The sequence below is a fragment of the Diabrotica virgifera genome, chromosome 1, assembly GCF_917563875.1.
Source record: "Diabrotica virgifera virgifera chromosome 1, PGI_DIABVI_V3a".
NCBI lineage: Eukaryota > Metazoa > Arthropoda > Insecta > Coleoptera > Chrysomelidae > Diabrotica > Diabrotica virgifera.
Window position 1 is genome coordinate 304821494 of NC_065443.1, and position 21811 is coordinate 304843304.

General features: G+C 33.8%; 1 protein-coding gene across 3 annotated transcripts in view; it reads left to right on the top strand.

Moving 5' to 3' along the window:
• The window catches only part of LOC114338253 (60S ribosomal protein L10a), a 465341-nt gene that overhangs the window by 344586 nt on the left and 98944 nt on the right, over nucleotides 1–21811 (top strand). Inside the window, exon 1 of one of the 3 annotated variants that reach the window (XM_050652554.1) lies at nucleotides 11269–11274. The exons of the other annotated variants lie outside the window; for them this stretch is intronic. Within the exon in view, the coding sequence (XP_050508511.1) occupies nucleotides 11270–11274 (5 nt within the window). The 5' untranslated portion in view covers nucleotide 11269. Of the gene's footprint in view, nucleotides 1–11268; nucleotides 11275–21811 lie in introns of those variants that run through there. 3 annotated transcript variants of the gene reach the window in all.

Genomic DNA, 21811 nt, shown 5'->3' on the forward strand with positions numbered 1-21811 from the left:
TGCACTTTTTATATATTTTGAAAGTTCAACCGCGTTTATCTCTAAAACTATGCATCCTACGAAAAAACTTGTAAGACCATTTTTTGCTGAAAATCAACCAAAAAATACAAAAAAATTTTTTGTTTTGCGAAAAATGGCTGTTATGTAATTCCTCAAGTTCTTTGTTTATAACAAACTTATCGACATCTGAATCAACTGTTACCCAAAAAATGCATGTTCTACGGGTCAAAATACATAAAAAAAACTTGGTAAGTCCATCTGAATTAAGGAGGCCGTTGTACCCCCCCTGGCGACAGGACTATGAATAAAAAATATATAAATATGTTAATTATTTTTCGATTTTTTTATTATATATTTATTATAATTTAACACTTTTGTAATCTTTTATTTATTGTTAATAATACGATAATTAAAAATAAATGTAATTTAATGTTAATGACCTTTACTCATATTTATATCATTATATCCATATATACAGGTTTTTTTCTTGAACCTTGCTTATTTCATAAAAACTTTGCTTATTTTTACATTTTTTGCTTATAAAAGTGCTTATTTTGACCTTCCTGTCATACTTATAATCCGGTCTTTATAATAATCTACTATTTTTTGCAAAAGAGTAATATAAAGCAACATTTGGATCTGACCCCCACTTCGTTTTAGAAACAGCTTAGAATATTAATAAAAATACCCATTTGTTTTTTTTTTTGAAAAATTGGTGAATGCAATATTTTCTTAGTAGTTTTATATCTATGTAGCTGAAGGCCAAGGTATTTAACAGAATGACTAATAGATAATTTAATTTTCCTATGGTTATTTGTTTCTGATAGATGTTTCTGGGTTTAGAAAATATGTATATAGATATTGGTATTAGACTCAAATACGGAAAGTCCGGAATCGTTTAACCATTTTTGAGTTCTGGTAAATTCCTTCGTAATATTTTGTATGCCTTTCTCCATATTTTTTCAATGTTGTAATTGATTACATCATCATTGCATAGATTTTTGTGAAAGAATATTGTCTAAATCAATTTTTATAGAAACTGTAAAGGATTCAACTCAAACGATACCTTGTGCTAACTCAGATGTGGAGATTTTTGAAGAAGAAATTTGTTGATTGATTTTTAAAGAAACTGATCGATTTGAGTAATCTGATCTAATGAAGTTAGTGGAAGAAGTTGTTAGCCTAATATTGATGAGCGACACTACAGCCCAAATTAGGCCTTGGCCACCTCTATTTTTTGCCTCCACCCTTGTTTGTCTGTGGCTACTGCTCTTCTCCATACACGGACTCCTAAAAGGGCTTGTGCGTCGGTGTTTACTGTGTCTTCCCAGCGCTTTCTTGGCTTTCCAACCGGTCTCTTTTCCTGCATTATAGCATTCAGTGCTCTTTTTGGTAGCATACCCTCTCTCATTCTTCTTATCACATGTCCGGCCCATTGCAATGCAATGGACCTTATCATATGTTGAAGTTATATCCAAAAATGTGGCTAAGGTATTATGTTTTTAAATAAAGTAGACATCATATCTTGTATTTTAAGAAGTTTTCAGAAAGATTTACTCTGTCTGAAGGCATATTGTGAATCTCGTAGATTGTTTGCCTTTTTCAACCAATATTGAAGCGCTATGGCTCATGAGTTTGTATTTCATAAATCTACTAGAGCTTTTTTATGTGCTAAGGCTTTTTTCTGTACACAAATCTAAGCATCGATCAAAATTTGAAAAAACAATCTAACTTTGTAAGACTGAAATTTATGTTAGTTCAACGGTTGTCCATGAGATATCTGACAATTTTTTTGTACTTTCTTTAATTTCAACGTGTCTAATATAGCTACTTCAACTGCGTCATTCTTCGCCGGATTTTCGGTTACATTTTTTATTTGTTGTGCCAAAGAACTAGTTTCTACAGTTTTTCTCGTTAGTTCGTCGACGTAAGTATCGAACACCTAGCTATCACGATGTAGTTTATTAAATGCATTTTCATCAGCTCTATTATTATTTCGAAGGAAACGAGAAATAATTTCAACTCCGTATTAGTGTGCACTACTTTGATAATAAGCGATAAAGTTGGCAGAAACTAATGAAGCACTGATGCTCTTTTAAGTCGCATTTTTCCCAGTTTTTAAAATTTTTATTGGATTTCACATTTTACTTATTAGGAATTGGTTCTTGAGGACAGGATCATCATCATCATTCTCTTTGCTTTATCCCTATGCGGGGTCGGCTTCCCTAATTGCATTTCTCCACATAATTCTATCTTGGGTCATATCAATGTTAATCCCCTTTCTGACTTATCATCTCCCCCCAGGTCTTCTTTGGTCTTTCTCTCCTACTCCTTCCAGGAATCTTCACTTCAGATATTCTTCGTATTGACGTATTAACGTCTCGTCGTTGAACATGACCAAACCATCTTAACCTATGCTCTCTCATTTTGGCATCAATTGGTGCCACACCTAGACTTCCCCTAATATACTCATTTCTAATTTTATCCTTCTTTGTCACTCCACTCATCCATCTAAGCATTCTCATTTCCGCCACATGCATTCGTTGTTCCTCTTTCTTTTTCAATGCCCAACATTCAGTTCCGTATATCATATCCCGTCTTATGGCAATTTTATAGAATTTTCCCTTCAGCTTCATTGGAATTTTTCTGTCACACAACACACCACTCGCCTCTTTCCACTTCATCCATCCAGCCCTAATTCTACTGCGTGCATCTCCCATCTATTTCTCCATTACTCTGTAATACCGATCCTAGGTACTTAAAACTATTGCTTTTCACAATCATTTCATCATTCATAGATACCATTTTATTTGTAGTAACTCCATCTTTAAATGAACATTCCAAATACTCTGTTTTTGTCCTACTAAGTTTTAAACCTTTTTCCTCCAGAGCCTGTCTCCACTGTTCCAGTTTTTGTTCTAAGTCTCTTTCACTATTTATTTCCTATTAACACTACATCATCAGCATACATTAGGCACCATGGAATGCTACCCTGTAGTTTCGCTGTTATCTGGTCCAAAACTAATGAGAATAAATAAGGACTAAGCACCGAGCCTTGGTGCAATCCTACGTTCACCTGAAATTTATCAGTGTCTCCCACATGTGTCCTAAAACTACTCGTTACTCCCTCATACCTATATCTCATAATCTTTACATATTCGCCAGGGACTCCTTTCTTATTGAGTGCCCACCACAGAATCTCTCGAGGAACTCTATCATATGCTTTCTCAAGATCAATGAATACCATATGAGCGTTGGTCTCTTTATTTCTGTATAGTCTAAGAGCTAGAGTCGAAGAATCATCGTCATAAGTAATATGGAGTTTGGCATGTGAAATGTGTCTATTGTATATTGATAATTATGACCCCTTTCAGGCTGACACCTCAGTGGATACAGGAAGTAGCAATAAGGGATGAAAGAGGAAAGTTAATGTAATCTTTAAAGGTTTTCACCTCCTATTTTGTTAAACCTCCATCGATTTGCATGAAAATTGGTGACTAGTTAGAACGTACCTCAGGAAATAAAAATGATTTGGTGCCAACTTGCACTTTTACCCTGGGGGTGGATACCACCCCTTCTTCGGGGTGAAAACGATTTTATTAAAAATAACCCCACAAATCGATAGAGGAACAAATTATAAGTAAAATTTGTTATATCATGTTATTAAAATAAATCAATACTTTTTGAATTATTAAAGATCAAAGATTTGTCTGTTTAAGAGCACATGCGTGAAGTTACGGATGATAAAAAGAACATGTTAATTAATTGTATGTTACTAAAATATTATTTTTATATTATTTCGATATTATAAATTTAGCAAAAGTGTATTCGAATATGTCAAATGTACCCATTATTGGACACCCCCAGTTTCTGGACATATTCAGTTTATAATGAAAAAAAAAATTCAATTAAATATCGAAATAATATAAAAATAATATTTTTCCACCTACCTCTATCGAAAGTATACTTTTCCGGACCTGATTGTAGGGAGCAAAGTTGTACTTTTCCTCCCTAGGGAGGAAATGTAAAAGTGACGTCATGGTATTTCATTCATTCATTGTACAATATCTATTTTCTATTACGTAAGTATCCATACATTTTAACGTTTATTTAAAAACACTGTATTTTGCAGAATGGTAAAAAACAGTAAATTGTTATTCTGGGGAGGAAAAGTAGCACTTTCCTCCCTTGTTATACAAATAGCTATTTCCACCTACCTCTACCGAAAGTATACTTTTCCGGACCTGATTGTAAGAACTGTAGAAAAATATTTTTCCTCCCTAGGGAGGAAAAGTAATAGTGACGTCATGGTATTTCATTCATGAAATATAATTTATTGACGCCCTGTATAATACCTATTTTCTATTACGTAAGTATCTATACATTTTAACGTTTGTTTAAAAACACTCTGTATTTTGCAGAATGGTAAAAAACAGTAAATTGCTAATCTGATTTAACAATGTTTATATTATTAAATTGACTTATATTTGACAGTTGACAGTTATATTGTACCTACTTGTTAGTTTTAGTTCTAATAAAATTTGTTGGTTAGTTACATAAATAAATTAAGTAAAAATGAAAAAATGACTTGCTATTTGAGGAAGGTGGAAAAACCATCCGCTATGCGTCGGGCAGTAAACTTCATTCTCGGGAGGAAAAGTAGCACTTTCCTCCCTTGTTATACAAATAGCTATTACTAACATACAATTAATTAACATGTTCTTTGTATCATCCGTAACTTCACGCATATGCTCTTAAATAGACAAATCTTTGATCTTTAACAACTCAAAAAGTATTTATTTATTTTAATAACATGATATAACAAATTTTACTTCAAATTTGTCCCTCTATCGATTTGTGGGGTTATTTTTAATAAAATAGTTTTCACCCGCGGGAAGGGGTGGTATTCACCGCCAGGGTAAAAGTGCAAGTGGCACCAAACAGTTTTGTTTCTTGAGGTATGCTCTAACTAGTCACCAATTTTCATGCAAATCGATGGAGGTTTAACAAAATAGGAGGTGAAAACCTTTAATGACTGCACTAACTTTACCCTTTCATCCCTTATTGCTACTTCCTGTATCCACTGAGGTTTCAGCCTGAAAGGGGTCATAATTGGCAAAATACAATGGACACATTTCACAGGAAAAACTCCATATTACTTATGACGATGATTTTTCGGCTCTAGCTCTTCGTCTAGTATTTTTCCATCAGTTGCCTTACAATGAAAATTGCATCTGTTGTTGATCTGCCCTGCATAAAGCCAAATTGATTATCGGATATTTCGGTTTCTTCACGTATCCGTTTATCAATTACTCTCTCCCATATTTTCATGGTGTGGCTAAGTAGTTTTATATCCCTGTAGTTTGTACATTGTTGTATGTTTCCCTTGTTTTTGTAGACGGGTACTAATATACTGCTTCTCCATTCGTCTGGCATTTGTCCAACTTCCATAATTCTATTAAATAGAGCTGCTAGCCAACTTATTCCTGTCTCTCCCAATGCTCTCCATACTTCCCCAGGAATATCATCTGGTCCTACCGCTTTTCCTTTTTTTATTTATTGAAGCGCTTGAGCCACTTCCTCGTTTGTTATTCTGGTAACCATTGCTGTTACTGTCTCCGTTAAGTCCACAGGCTGTCTGTCAAATTTTTCATTTAATAAACTGTCAAAATACTCTCTCCATCTCTTTTTGACATCCTTTTCGTGTATTAGTATTTTATTATTTTCATCTCGGATACATCTAATCTGATTAAAATCTGTTGCTTTCTTTGCTCTCTGTTTGGCTATTTTATATATCTTTGCTTCGCCTTCCCTGGTATCAAGTTGATCGTATAGGTTTGAATACGCTTCTGCTTTAGCTTTTGCTATTGCTACTTTCGCTTCCTTTTTGGCGACCATTATAGTTTTGAAGATCTATGTCCGATCTGGTTTCTTGCCACTTTTTATATGTATAATTGGGCAGGATATTCAAAATAAAAATCGAATTGTAGTTAAAAGGATAAATAACAATCTTTAAAATGATATATAACACAATTGTCCTTTGTGTTATTTTAGGAATGAAAGCCATCCCCGATTTGGAGGTTGAAATTTAAGAATTATTATATTTTCTTGTTTTTTTTTTCATGAATACGAACAAAACCTTTCCAAAAAAAATTCAAAATGTCGGTGGCTTCCCTGTATCTATAAAAAAATGTTATAATATTTAATAGTAAGTACATTTTTGTTGTTGACATAATATTCTTAATAGTTCCACCAGAGATTAACAGGAATTAGTACATATATTTTTTTGATAAAAATTATAATCTCTTTTCTTTTGGCTTCTTATCTATTTAATTATTTTTGGTTGATAAAAAAATTTATATTACAAATATGTAGTTGTAGCATATTTATAAAGAATTTACTTACGTTGAATATCTATTTTTATAGCAATCATGTCCAACCGAAAATTGGAGTGGAAGAAGGGCCGGTTTTCTCTGGAAGAAAGAAAAACAAGGATAAATACATTTGCAATTATTAAAAATATAGATTAACCATGAAAAATAATATTAAAATTTTAGCCATAGTTTTGGGATGTTAGCCTATGCCCAACATTAATTTAAAGATTTCATTTCTGATGTCATCTAAGCCTGCTTCTTTTTGTAGTGCCTATCCGTTTCGGACGTTGGCGACCATGATGGCAAACTATAACTTGCACAGTGCTGCTCTGAAAAGATTTGTAGTGGTTGTGTTGAACCACGTATTTTTCAGCCACGAAATCCTTCGCCTTCCTGGTTCCCGTTTTCCTTCTACTTTTCCTTGCAAGATTAGTTGCTGCAGTCCATATCTTTCGCTATTCCTCATGATGTGTCCGAGGTATTCAATTTTGGCTATTTTTATTGTGGTTAACAGCTCTTTTTCTTTTTGCATTCTCAGCAAAACACCCTGATTAGTAACTTCGTGGCATTATAACCCTTCGTGGTTGTTAGCCGACTCAACAACATGCCTCCACTCTTCTCTGTCTTGAGCAACCTCCATCCAATTATCCACGCCCATAGTGCTTAGGTCTCCTGCTATATTATCTCGCCACCAGAGTCGAGGGCGTCCGCGTGGTCTTCTTCCAGTTGGAACTTCCTCCCATACTAATAGTTGCTGCCATACTAATAGTGAAATAATACGCTGGACTGCTTTTAACTATAGAAACGTAAACAATGACATGCGGTACGTGATACCGCAAGATAACTTTACGTCAACGTAGCTGAAAGACTAAACCATACTAAAACTACAGCAGTTAATAGTAGGTACAATTATTACACACCACTTAAAGGTAAACAGATGGTCTTCTAAAAAACTTTTACAAAACACGTCTTCCGACAAAATATATTTTAGACAAGATATGATATACCGCGTGTCAGAGATTAAGGGATATATTCACTACTTATAGATACTGGGTGAGGTATAAATTACGACAAATAGAAGAATCTATTTGAGTACATGTTGACTAAGCTCCGTGTGCGAGAACTTTACAAGAAGGTAACCAATAAAAGATTGGGGTAGATAGAGTGCCAAAAGGAAACATGGACAATGGAAGAAAGGTGGAAAACTTACAGGGTAGTATTAAAGAAAACAGCAGCTGAAGTATGTGGAATCAAAAAATGTAATAATCAATTGAAAAGGACAAGATGGTGGAATAAAGAAGTGAAAACAGAAATAAAAAAGAAGAAAATGACAGGGAAAAAATTCATCGAAATGGGATTAGAAGAAGATAAAGAACAATATTACAAGCAGAGAGGACTGGTAAAAAAGACAGTCACACAAGCAAAAGCAAAATCATGGAAAGAATTTGGAGAAAAACTACAAGAAGGATATATAACAAATAATAGAAACTTTTGGACGACAATAGGACACATGAAAGGGGGAATAAAGATAGATCAATGCAAATTCAAATAAACCCAGAACAAATAGCTAGGGTATGGATAGAATATTATGAGGAAAAATTTGATACCGAAGTAACACAGGTTGACAATGTAATAAATGAAGGCCAATAAAACACATAGATAGACCAAATAAGTAGAGAAGAAGTAATAGAAGGAATATTAAACATAAAAATAGACAAGGCAGGAGGAGATGATGAAATTGAACCGGAAATGGTAAAATACATGGGAAAAGAGGAAATAAACTGGCTATGGACAATATATAAAGAGGCGTGGGAAAAACAAGCAATACCTAGAGACTGGCAGAATAACATAATTGTACCAATATACAAAAAAGGAGAACATATAAACTGCGAAAACTACAGAGCTATATGTCTGTCATCGGTATGCTTTAAAATGTTTATGAAAATAATAGAGGAAAGACTAAGGCAAGAAGTAGAAATGAAATTGGGAGATGAACAAGCGGCCTTTAGACCAGGAAGACAAACAAATAACAACATATATACCATCAGGAACCTAATCTAAAGATGCTTAGACACGAGGGGAAAACTGGTATTAGCATTCATAGACCTAAGAGCAGCATTTGACACGATAGAAAGACAAATTATAGGGGAATGCTTGAGGAAAATAAATGTACCAAACAGATTGATAAAAATTATAGAAAGTACTTACAAAGAGGTAAAAGGAAGAGTACAAATAGCAGGGGAACTATCAGAAGACAAAGAGATAGTCTCAGCCCTTTGCTATTCATAATCGTAATGAATGAATTAATGAGAAAAACTAGAGCAAGAACCAACCAACTACAGACAATAATAGGATACCATAGATTACAACCGGTAACAATAGAGTCCTTAATGTATGCGGACGACATAGTACTAATAGCAGATTCCGAGAACAAAATGCAGAAACTAATGGATATATGGGTAGATGAAATAGAAGAGCTAAAAATGGAAATAAACAAGGAAAAAAGTAAGATAATGATAATCAACGGCAAAGAAGAAAATGAAATAAAGATAAAATGCAAAAACTGGAATTAGTTACAACTTACGAATACCTGGGAAGTATCATTACTAACGACGGAAAAATAGACTGGGAAATAACAAATAGAGCAAAGAAATCAAACAAGTTATACTATGCCTTAGCCCCAATACTGGGGAAAAGAGAACTTGCAAGAGAGACAAAAATAAACATATATAACACAATATTGATACCGACTGTGCTCTACGCAAATAAAAACTGGACAATTCTGGAAAAACATAGGAGCAGAATAAATGTAATGAAGATGAGACATTTATGAAGGATAGTTGGAAAGACAAAATGGGATAGATTAAGCAACGAGACTATTAGGAGGATGGCCAACCAAGAACCAATAATGAATAAACTAAAAAGAGACAAATGAATTGGTATGGGCATTTGATGAGGATGCAACCCAACAGAATTACGAGAAGAGTCCACGAAGCAAGGAACATTGCAAAAAGAAAAAGAGGCCGGCCAAGAAAAAAATGGATACAGCAAATAGTAGCGGCGGGAAAAGTTAAAGGAAAATCACTCGAGGAATTAAAAATAATGGTAGAAAACAGAAAAGAATGGAAGAGATGGGTGAATGTAAATTAAAATAGCGATCCCAAATCCGACACCCTGATAGGGTACAAGGAAGGGGAGAAAGAAAGAAAGAAAAAAAGTTGAGTAAGCTCTCTTAAGGTAACGGTCTCCTACAAACATGTCAAAATCATGTTTTTAATTATAAAAATCCAACACAAAAATCTTATCAATACAGCTATAGAGAGAAACACAAACGCCGTGTTAAACCATCTCGGATTAAAACTTTCGGGTCTAGAACAAAGATGATCCGAGATGATCCTTCATTAGCAAAAGGAATTCGTGAAATATCGCCTTCTTTTATAATCGCGCCGAATTATTGACGAAAACTGGAGCAAAGAATAACAGGCGTCCAATTTGTAGGGGCGACGGATTATAAATTTTCTTGAGTCTTCTTTACACCCCATTTGGTGATTAAATTTAATTATGACCCGAAGAAATGCCTATACTAAAACATCCCAAATTGGATTTTTTTCCCGCCGGCATCGGCTTATTTTCACTAAATAATCCAATGTCAGTTGTGAATCTCGTAAGTAACTAAAAAGACAGATAACTTAGAAAATGTCTACTCTTTGAATGGGGATATAATCTATGCCAATTTGGCTTCTGTTTATTTATCTATCAGAATTTATTTGACGTTGCCATATATCTTCTATTCTATCTAAAAAAGGTTGCCACTCCTACCCTCGGGCTTATCCTTAAAATCCACACCTCGTACGCCGTAGAAAAAAATGTTTTATACAAGAAATGTTTTATACAAGAAATGTAGCTGAGATGATTATGGAATACATAGTTATTTGTATAACAAGGGAGGAAAGTGCTACTTTTCCTCCCGAGAATGAAGTTTACTGCCCGACGCGTAGCGAAAAGTATACTTTCGCTAGAGGTAGGTGGAAATAGCTATTTGTATAACAAGGGAGGAAAGTGCTACTTTTCCTCCCGAGAATGAAGTTTACTGCCCGACGCGTAGCGGAGGGCAGTAATCATTCAAAAGAAGAAAAGGCACTTTACTCTCATGTTATACATATGGTTTTTCCACCTTCCTCAAATAACAAGTAATTTTTTCATTTTTACTTAATTTATTTATGTAACTAACCAACAAAATTTATTAGAACTAAAACTAACAAATAGGTACAATATGACTGTCAACTGTCAAATATAAGTCAAATTATTAATGTAAACATTGTTAAATCAAAATAACAATTTACTGTTTTTTACCATTCTGCAAATTTTTTATAAATAAACGTTAAAATGTATAGATACTTACGTGATATAAAATAGATATTTTACAGGGCGTCAATAAGTTATATTTCATGAATGAAATACCATGACGTCACTTTTACTTTTCCTCCCTTGGGAGGAAAAGTACAACTTTGCTCCCTACAATCAGGTCCGGAAAAGTATTCGAGGTGTGCAAGTACTTGGAGGGCATACGAGAAACGATCGTGCGCGAATAGCGGAGAAATATTGCAACTTTCTTAAATACAGTGGAACCCCGATAAGTCGGCCCTCGATAACCCGGAAGTCCGGCTAACCCGGACCGATTTTCATCAGATAAACATTTTGATTTTCAATATTTTGTATTTTGACAACGACCCGATTTGGGCATCGCGAAACGTTAATAAAATTATTTTTCTTGTGGCTTATTTCCCATCAAAATAGTTAATTATCAGACAAACCTTTCAACAATAAAAATGTATGTAATATAATATTTGAGAGATAATGTGTATGTGTGTAATTTGAACTATACGACAGTAAAAATGACTCATAGCACACGCCGCAGAAACAACAGGCACCTGTCTGTAGTACCTATTCCTTTTTATTTCAAACTGTCTTAGCATTGTTTAGGAAAGACTATTTAAAAAATTCTTTTATAAACAATGGTCTTTAGTTTTCACTGTTCTTAAATAACATTACATCGTTGTGACTGTATTGTGTGTCTTGTATTGTTCGCTTCCGTTTGCTTACGTTTGTGTTTGGTGTTTTTTTTTTTTAGTAATTTTGATGTGTAGGTACTGTGCATATTTATAAATATATTTCATGTTATTTCAATTCTAACGGAGTTTATCTGTAAGTATACCGTATTTTATTAATTTTTACCATATTCTCCGGCTATCTCGGATTTTCGATAACGCGGATCGGCCGCGGTCCCGATTAATCCGAGTTATCGAGGTTCCACTGTAATTCATATTTTCAATTGAAATTGTCAAATTGACGTATATTTCATACCTACTGTCATTGAAGAAGAAAATTTATATATTACTCCACAATATTGATATGATATGCAATTATTATATAAAGGTAAATTTAATTAATTGTATTTTGCTTGCAGTACTGAGTTTTAATAACTAATTTTATAAACTACATACAATTGTTTACGTTTTAGTAACATAACCTGAATCTGACTTTTTCTTCTTATTATTTTTTTGGACTATGGCCTTGGCAATTATCCAATAACCAGGACTAATATAATTGGCCAATATAAATAATAGTGCGAAAAATGTTGCTGAGCGTAGAAACCAGGTGTCGCTTTGCCGAACTTGCACGGTCCCAATACTTTCGGTAGAGGTAGGTGGAAAAATGTTTATTAGCACTTTTTTTGTAAAATTAACCGTTTTCTCAAAAACAACGCTCGAATGACCGGCTATTTTGAATGTCAGTTACGCGGGGCAAATCAATTTTTTAAATAAGATTTGTATCCACGCGTTGGTTAGAATTCGATATCTTTTGATCATTTTTAAAAGCATTTTCTTCTTCCTCGTTGTAAGCAATTCTGCTTGTTCACTGGCGGATTGATATCTCTATGGAAGGTTGTCACTCCATTTTTTGCGCATTCGGCCGATACTTCTTCTACCAATTGGTGATTTATCTCTTGCTATTTTACCCACACGTGTCGTCCCCATTCTGGATATGTGGTTATTCCATTTTTTTTTTTCTACTTATACGCCTGGATCCCACGTACCAAAAAAAAGTTGATTAATAGCAAGCTAAAATTTGTTAATGGATTAACGGTGTCTATTCGGACAAACTTTGATGTACGGGAACAGTGGAACAAGGGAAGTTTTAACTGTGGAACGTGATTTTAATTGTGGAACGTGATTTTGCCATCTATTAGGTGTAAGAACGTATTATCTTAAACGCAAATCTGAACAAACATAAAATACATTTTAATATCAACACAAAAGAAGCAAATTCTGACTAAAACTGTTCAAAATGTGAAAATAATATGGCAAAATGTATTGTTAGCCTCATGTAGTTGAATGTAGTGATAACTGCATTTGTAGGTGAATGTAGATGAATGTTCGATGTATCCTGACTGGGAAGATATAAGCTGAAACAGGTTCAGGTAGGTGTTGAATTCTCCATAGGAACAACCATCTTACTGCAGCTTATTCTCTTTGTTATGCATAAGGTGGTTCGGGAACTCCCAAGAAAAATTGCAATAAAACGAAAAAACCCAAGATTAGCTTGAATAATATATGTAAATGGGTTTATGAGCTGTGTCTATAGAGTAGATACTGGGTGTGAACATGAGGAATATGCACAGAGAAAATAGGAGTAGAATTGAAATAGATGAAAATTGAGATTGAAGAATAAAGATTTGACAGAATATGTAGTTGATAGAAGAGTTGAGCGCTAACTATATTTAGAAAAAAAATAGTGAAACAAAGCAGAAAGTTAACAAATAAATAAAATCAAAACAAACTAGAATAAAATAATTATGTATAATTACTATTAAATTACTTTTTTCCTCTTAGACAGTGGCTCAATAATAGATTTCCTGGCAGATGGATTGGTCGAAGAGGAGTAGTAGAATGGCCACCACGATCACCAGACCTAGCACCTCTAGATCTCTTCCTATGGAGACATCTAAAGTTAGTTGTCTATAAAACACACCCTCGAGATTTGGAATATTTAAGGGAAAGAATAACAGCTGCGTGTAAGGAACTTTATGCTGCAGTTTTTTTAAATGCTAGAGAAGAGTTTAAGAGCATGCTTTATCACTGTATACAAAATAATTAAACCACCTACTTTTATATGTTCAACAATTAAACAATGACAAAATGCCACATATCAAAATAGGTTTATAAAAACTGTTTTGTTCATTTTGGGAGTTTATAACGCACTCAATATTAAATAAAGTGTAAAAGGGACGTCATTTTCTTTACTCAGTTTACCAGGAAACGTATTTTTTCTATACATGTTGTTAAAATATATACCGGTAGGTTATTGTACTCAAAAATGAATAAACCTAAATTTCCTTTTATTCATAACTTCCAACGAACCTTCCTAAAACTCGAAACTTCCATAAATATTTTTCCTTTTTTTTTCTCTCCCGTTTTTCAATTTGTCTAAATATCCGGACTTACTCTCATACAACAATTCAAATAACTTTAACGGTATGAGAAAAAGGAGAGTCGAGATTTGTTGGAAAGCTTTTGTTGGAGAGCATTTTTCCGATCGAATCGATACGGTGATTTCAATATAAAGGCAATTTCGAAGCGTTAAATATGCTTTTATGTCAAGATCCAAAATTCTTTTCGTAGAAAAATGGTCGCGGAAAGGACGCTTTATACGGTCCTTTGGTTGAAAGACAAACTGTAACCAAAGAAGGCGAAAGGGATTTTTTGTTCCTCGAGTCTTGTAAATAGCAAATAAGACTAGAGAAGAAGCGTGGTTATCAATGAAATATACGTAAACAGAAAGATTACATGTAAAACAGGATTAATTTAATTTACACCAAAAATATTCGAGAGCAAAAGAGGGAGTCGGTTTTATAATCAAGGATGATCTGAGTGAGAGAGTTGTAAAATACCAAGCAATAAACTCTAGAATAATTACTGTAGTATAAAACTAGACGAGATAGTTAGCATAATACAAATATATGCACCAGTCGAGGGCACAGAAGAACAGAAAATTATCAATTCTAAAGCGAACTCCAAACAGCTCTAGACGAAATAAGAGAAGAGAGTGAGAACATAATTATTATGGGGGACTGGAATACAAGAGTTGGAAATGACATCAACAAGGGACTTGGAAGCCTTGGGCGGTATGGAGAAAAAGCTGAGAACAGAAATGGTAAGAAGATGATACAATTTTGTGTAAATAACGACTTAAAAATCGGAAATATATTCTGGTATCAAAATATGGAGGACAGATACACTTTTGAAGCACAGGAGAGAAATGCTAAAAGTCTAATAGATTACATCGTGATTCCTGCAGAAATGGATATTATCAAAAATATAAAAACAGAAAAATTTGCAGAACTGAACACTCAACACAAGCTACTCGTAGCCGAAATGACTACAAAGAAAAATCAATATATAGTCGATAAGTCATACACTAAGATAAATATTAAGAAGCTGAAAAAAGAGAAAGAGAAAAATGACTATAAATAAGAAATATATGAGGAATTGCAAAGAATAGAGCTGGAAAGTGACCAATTGGATATGGAAGAAAGATGGAAAGTACTAAAAGACACACTATATAAAACAGCAGAGAAAATTTGTGGAAAAAAGTCAATAAATAAATAAAGAGAACAGAATGGTGGAGTCAAGAAACAAAGAAAATAATAAAGGAAAAGAAGCAAGCCTGGAAAAAATATCAACAATGTAGAGATGAAAATAACAAAGCAGAATACATAGAGAAACGTAATAGAGCAAAGATAGCAGTAAGGAAAGCGGAGAAGCTGAGCTGGGAAGAATTTGGAAAAGAATTGGAAGCAAATTACAAAACAGATAACAGAAAATTCTGGAATCGCATAAAGGGTTTAAGAGGGAAAAAGGTAGGGAACAGTATGGAATCAAAGATAAAAATAACCAATTGAAAATAGAGACTACAGAAATTTTAGAAATATGGAAACAATACTACGAAGATAAATTCAAACACGAAGAAGTAGAAAGAAATGAAGCAGGAAGAAATAGACCAGAACTGGAAGAGGAAGAGGAACCAGAGAGTATAAGGAAGGAAGAACTGAAAGAAGCTATAAACAATATTAAACTTGGAAAAGCGGCAGGAGAGGACCAAATAGATCCAAAAATGATAAAATGGATGGGTGAAAAGGAGAGGACTGGCTATTACAGATATGCAAGGGAGCATGGAGTACAGAGAAAATCCCAGATGACTTAAAGAAAAACATAGTTCTACCAATATACAAAAAAGGGCAACATAATGAATGCGAGAATTACAGAGCAATATGCTTGTCATCGGTCGCCTTCAAGGTATTCACGAGAAGATTGGATATAAGACACGATTAATTTAATTTCCACCAAAAATAATCGGATATTTTGAGCAAAGAGAGAAGCAATGACATTTTAATTGGTCTTTGTAAGTTATTACAACCTAAAATAGGTTTATCCGGCTCGAAGGACCAAATATGGGAAATCAAAAAAGAGCTGGTTCGATGTTTAGAGCTCTTGTAAATCAAATTCTACGGGTCTTGCAACAATTCAAATAACTTTAACGGTATGAGAAAAAGGAGAGTCGAGATTTGTTGGAAAGCTTTTGTTGGAGAGCATTTTTTCCGATCGAATTGATACGGTGATTTTAATATAAGGGCAATTTCGAAGCGTTAATAATGCTTTTATGTCAAGATCCAAAATTCTTTTCGTGGAAAAATGGTCGCAGAAAGGACGCTTCATACGGTCCTAACGGTTTATAATATAAACAAACAATATTAAATATTTAAACAAACTGAAATAATCAATTATCCTTTCCCGTTTTCTGTTCATTTTTAATAAACACATTAAACAAAATGTTTTATATAATATGTATTGTGATAAAAATAAATAAATTTTAGTTTTGAATATATTATCTGATATTGCTTTTATCTAAGTTATCTGACGTTTTTTAAATTTTCTACGATTCGTCAAGGGAAAAGCAATTGCGGGGAGGCTACAGTTCATAAAAATGACCTATTAACGGTTTTTTTAATTTTTGGTCTTATTTTAAGTTTTAACATTAGTTTATTATTTAATAAAAATCAACTAAACCGTTTAAATAGCTATTTGTATAACAAGAAAGGAAAGTGCTACTTTTCCTCCCGAGAATGAAGTTTACTGAGAATGAGTAATCATTCGAGGGAGGAAAAGGCACTTTACTCCCATGTTATACATATGATTTTTGTTAAACATTGTTAAATCAAAATAACAATTTACTGTTTTTACCATTCTGCAAAATACAGGGTGCTCTATAAATAAACGTTAAAATGTATAGATACTTACGTAATAGATAATAGAATATTGTATATGGCGTCAAGAAGTTATTTCATTAATGACATGCCATGACGTCACTTTTACTTTTCCTCCCTAGGGAGGAAAAGTAATTTCCCTCCCTAGGAAGGAAAAGTACGACTTTGCTCCCTACAATCAGGTCAGGAAAAGTATACTTTCGGTAGAGGAGGAAAATATATTTTTCCACCTACCTCTACCGAAAGTATACTTTTCCGGACCAGATTGTAGAGAGCAAAGTTGTACTTTTCCTCCCTAGGCAGGAAAAGTAAAAGTGACGTCATGGTATTTCATTCATGAAATATAACTTATTGACGGCCTGTACAATATCTATTTTCTATTACGTAAGTATCTATACATTTTAACGTTTATTTATAAAACACTCTGTATTTTGCAGGATGGTAAAAAACAGCAAATTTTTATTTTGATTTAACAATGTTTACATTAATAATTTGACTTATATTTGACAGTTGACAGTTATATTGTACCTACTTGTTAGTTTTAGTTCTAATAAATTTTGTTGGTTAGTTACATAAATAAATTAAGTTAAAATGAAAAAATGACTTGTTATTTGAGGAAGGTGGAAAAACAATATGTATAACATGGGAGTAAAGTGCCTTTTCCTCCCATGTTATACAAATAGCTATATTTCGTTGAAATCATAATAATAGAAGTACAACTTCTTACAAATGGTTACAAAGTTCACACACCCTTTTTTTGTGAATGATCGTAGAAAAAATCATGTATACAACTTGCATTTAATTAGTGTCATTAAGTGTCCAAAATTATTTTCATGTTAACATCCAAAATTGTTTTCGTGGAAAAATGGTCGCGGAAAGGACGCTTTATACGGCCTTTTGGTTGTGAAACAAACTATAGCCAGAGATGGCAAAAGAGATTTTTTATTCCTCGAGTCTTGTAAATAGCAAATAAGACTAGAGAAGAAGCGTGGTTATCAATGAAATATACGTAATCAGAAAGATTACATGTAAAGCACGATTAATTTAATTTACACCAAAAATAATCGGATGTTTTGAGAAAAGAGAGAAACAATGGCATTTTAACTGGTGCTTGTAAGTTATCAACACCTCAGCTAGATTTATCTGGCTCGAAGGACCAAAACAAATGTAGAAGAAAGCAAGAGATAGCTGGTTGCATGTTTAGGGCTCTTGCAAATCAAATTCGACGGATCTTGTAACGATTCAATAACTTAAACCGTATGAGAAAAATGAGTCGAGATTTGTTTGAAAGCTTTTGTTGGAGAGCATTTTTACGATTGAATCGATACCGTGATTCCAATATAAAGACAATTTATAGGACGCTTTATACGGTCCTTTGGTTGTGGGATAAACTATAACCAAGGAGGGCGAACGGTAATTTTTATTCCTTGAATCTTGTAAAATAAGAAATATAAGGACTATAGGAAGAAGGGTGATTATCAACGGAATGTACCTAAATAGACAAATCGGATCCAAAACAGGATTTATTTAATTTATATAAAAATAACAATCGGATGTTTTAAGTAGTAGACAGAAGCAATGATATTTTACCAGATGATGTTTGTAAGTCATTGCCCCCTCAAAAAAACTAACAGAATGGGAAGATAACCTTTCAGTGATGAAGGACATCAAAGCTTTGGCAACAATCACAATAATTGTTTAATTATTCAAGAGCTGAGGTCGAATTCATATTCAAATTAGCCAAAAATTGGAGATTTATTATTAACATAGATAATATTTTGTCTGTATTTTTAAAAATATTAATAGTACTTCAGATATAAAAGAATAAAACGTGGTACTTCTTATTCTTAAGGTGCCTGAAGTGACGTGTATTTCTGCGTATCGCTCCCTGATTGCGGTTGGATGTCCTGAGGCATATAATGCGATAGTTTCCTACTTGCTTTCCACAAGTACAGTACCCTATACCTCTAACTTTTTCAGTCTCTCCTACGGTATTCTAGTAGGAAGTTGGTTTTCAATCACTTCCTTTGCCCCTAAGCTTAGTACTTGCTGCTGTCCATCATCAGGTTGTTTCTATGCCATTTCTAAGAGATTTTTTGAAGATAACATATTCTCCTGGTCTAACTCCCCTTCATTTTTAATTCTGCGTTATTTAAATTCTGAATTAGACTTCAATATACCTAATAATCTCGAAAATTATTGTATAATATGTTTACCCCTTTTCCTAATGCAAACAAACTTAAAGTTAGCAATGTCAAGTTATATACCTATATCACGTAATTCAACGAAACATGATAGTGACTTAGCTACAGTGATTTCTTTTTAATCTGTCATTTATTCCTTTTTCTAATTAAGATTTTTTTCAGACGACTCATTATAACATTTTAACTCATAAAGAGAAAACTCATAAAATATGGATTCATTATAAAACTGTCACCTACTACACCCCCGAACGTCTAAAATAACATCGTATTTCACAATTGCTTCTAGAGTGCACATATAAATACCTCGTTGTTTATTTCAATTCCTTATCCCTAATTAAAATCAACAAGTGTGAGTTTCAGTGAGCATTTTCTAAGCACACCGCGATAATGAAAAATGTACACGTGTAACGGTACTGCGTCGGGACGCCGGTCTTTTTCTATTTGTATGCAGCCGAGTTGAATCAATGGCGTACGTAAAAGGGGAAAAAGTAACATTGAGTAATATAGTGGAGGTATAGTTAGTAGTTTGGCGTTGTGAACTTATACTTATATAAAAATATACGGTTTCGTGTTGATTCAATTCGAGTGTCTTACCATCCTCTGACTATATGCTTCTAGGTTTACCCGTTATCAAAGAAGCTTTGTAAGAAGACTGAACTGAATGTGCCCGAGGCATATGCATACCATCGGGTGATGCTGGGAATCTATTTCACTAAGGCTTCAGCATGTTTTCTATCTAAACCGCTATCATTTTGTACTCTGCACCGAGTATAGCGTGAAACCAAATAAATAGATACTAACTTATGTCTGGGAAATTGATTACAAACGCATGGAACTGCAGGAGGTAATGATAAAAAAAATATAATCTAGCAAAGATCACTATGAAGAAGATGGCCCAACGTCGAAAAACCGCCAAATTTTAAAAACTCTAAAGATGCGATTGGTCAATAATGGAGGCAAGTGTTGTAGAATGATACAATTGGATATGATAGACAAGCTAGATGACACTGAAATATTATCCTGAAAAAGAATTTTGCAGATTCCATGGACCAATTGGTGAAAAAATAAATGTATTTGAAGAGAGAAAGAGATATATCATGAGGTCGTACATAAACAATAAGGAGTAACTCATCATTCGAAACGAAAGGTAGAAGGCCTCAGACGAAGAAGATTTTCAACAAGATTGATTGACCAGGTCACAGGAAACTACAAAAAAAAGTTCATGAATTAATAGAAATGGTCAGAAATTTATGGATATGGACCATACACAACATCACCACGACTACTACCACTCCCTCCGTGGGGTCAAGATTAAAAAGAGGTAGTCCATAATATATTAATAAAAATTTTAGATTTGTATTGAAGATTTTAATTTCGTTATAGTTGGGCAAGTCCTGGATTTCCATATGTTATTAAACAAATTGTAGGTTCGTATTACGAGCCGTATTTGTTCTTCCTGCAGATCACTCTCTGTACCACCGTTACAGGCAATTATACTCCCCAGATATACAAATTCCTCTCTCCCAATTTATTTCCTAGTTGTTGAACACAATAGGCTTTTTGGTGCCAAATCGCATTTTTTTATTTTATTGATGTTTATTTCTACACTAACCTTATTTGAATCTTCTTGTAACCTGTTTATTTTTAATTGCATGTCTTATTTTCTTATTTGGTATGTGCTAAGAGGCATAAATAAAGCTAAGACAAAAATAATGGTGGTCGACAGATTCGACACTATTCAACCGACTATCATGTTACAGGAATACCAGATAGTAAACACCTTTGTCTATCTCGGGTCTAGTATAACTAACGATGGTAACTGTGAAGCAGAAGTTCGGAGACGTATGGGTATGGCAAAAAATGCGATGAGTCGCCTAACTAAAGTTTGGAGAGACAGATCTATCTCTCAAAATATCAAGATGAGACTGGTGAATGCCCTTGTATTCTCAGTATTTCTATACGGAGCACAGACTTGGACTCTTCGTGTATGCGAGCGCCAAAAAATTTATGCCTTTGAGATGTGGTGCTGGAGAAGAATGCTACACATACCTTGGATAGCTCATAGGACAAACGTTTCCATTCTAAACCAACTCAATATTAAAAAAAAGGCTGTCCACAATATGTCTGCAACGAATTCTGCAATTCTTTGGTCACGTGGTTCGAAGAGGTGACGACAGTTTAGAGAGATTAATTGTTTCTGGAAACGTTCCAGGGAGAATAATCGTTCGTCGCTCGTCACAAAGCATGGCCTGTCGGTTTTTGGGACGAACATAGAGGACATGATCGCAGTTCAATTTGGACGTCGTACGCAGTGATGTTGTCTGTACGTGTCGTCACATCGAGATGGTGTGAATAACGTGTTCCTTCCTGACTTGAAAGAGATAAGAAACGTGAAAAATGCAATGTAATCAATACCCAAATTACAAATTAAATGAATCAGTTATATGAAATTCGCACAAGTGTTGGTTCGTCGCTTTTCGTAGATCGTAATTAGTTTGCGATGAGTTTTGAGTTCGCTGTAGATATATTTTCAAAGAACTGTACGCGGACAGATCGCGAATCGCGAACAGTTCGGCTAGCAGATGTGTACCCGGCTTAATATTGGTACATAAATGTCAGATAAATGAAAATATCATGTACCAGGTAACAACGCATAAAAAATTAACAAAAATAGTTGTTATTTATGATATAAGTGTTAAAAGTACACGTTTAAGGCACGCATGTGAAAGTTTAAAAAAAGTGAGTTTGAGTGCCTTAAAAATGTACTTTTTAACACGCATATCAAAAAATATTTTTTCTACAAACGTAATTACAGGACAATATCTACAAAAAATTTTACTTGAACTTGACTGACATTCCATTTTTATATTTTTTTGACATTTCATCAAAATTGCCTATACGGTCAATAC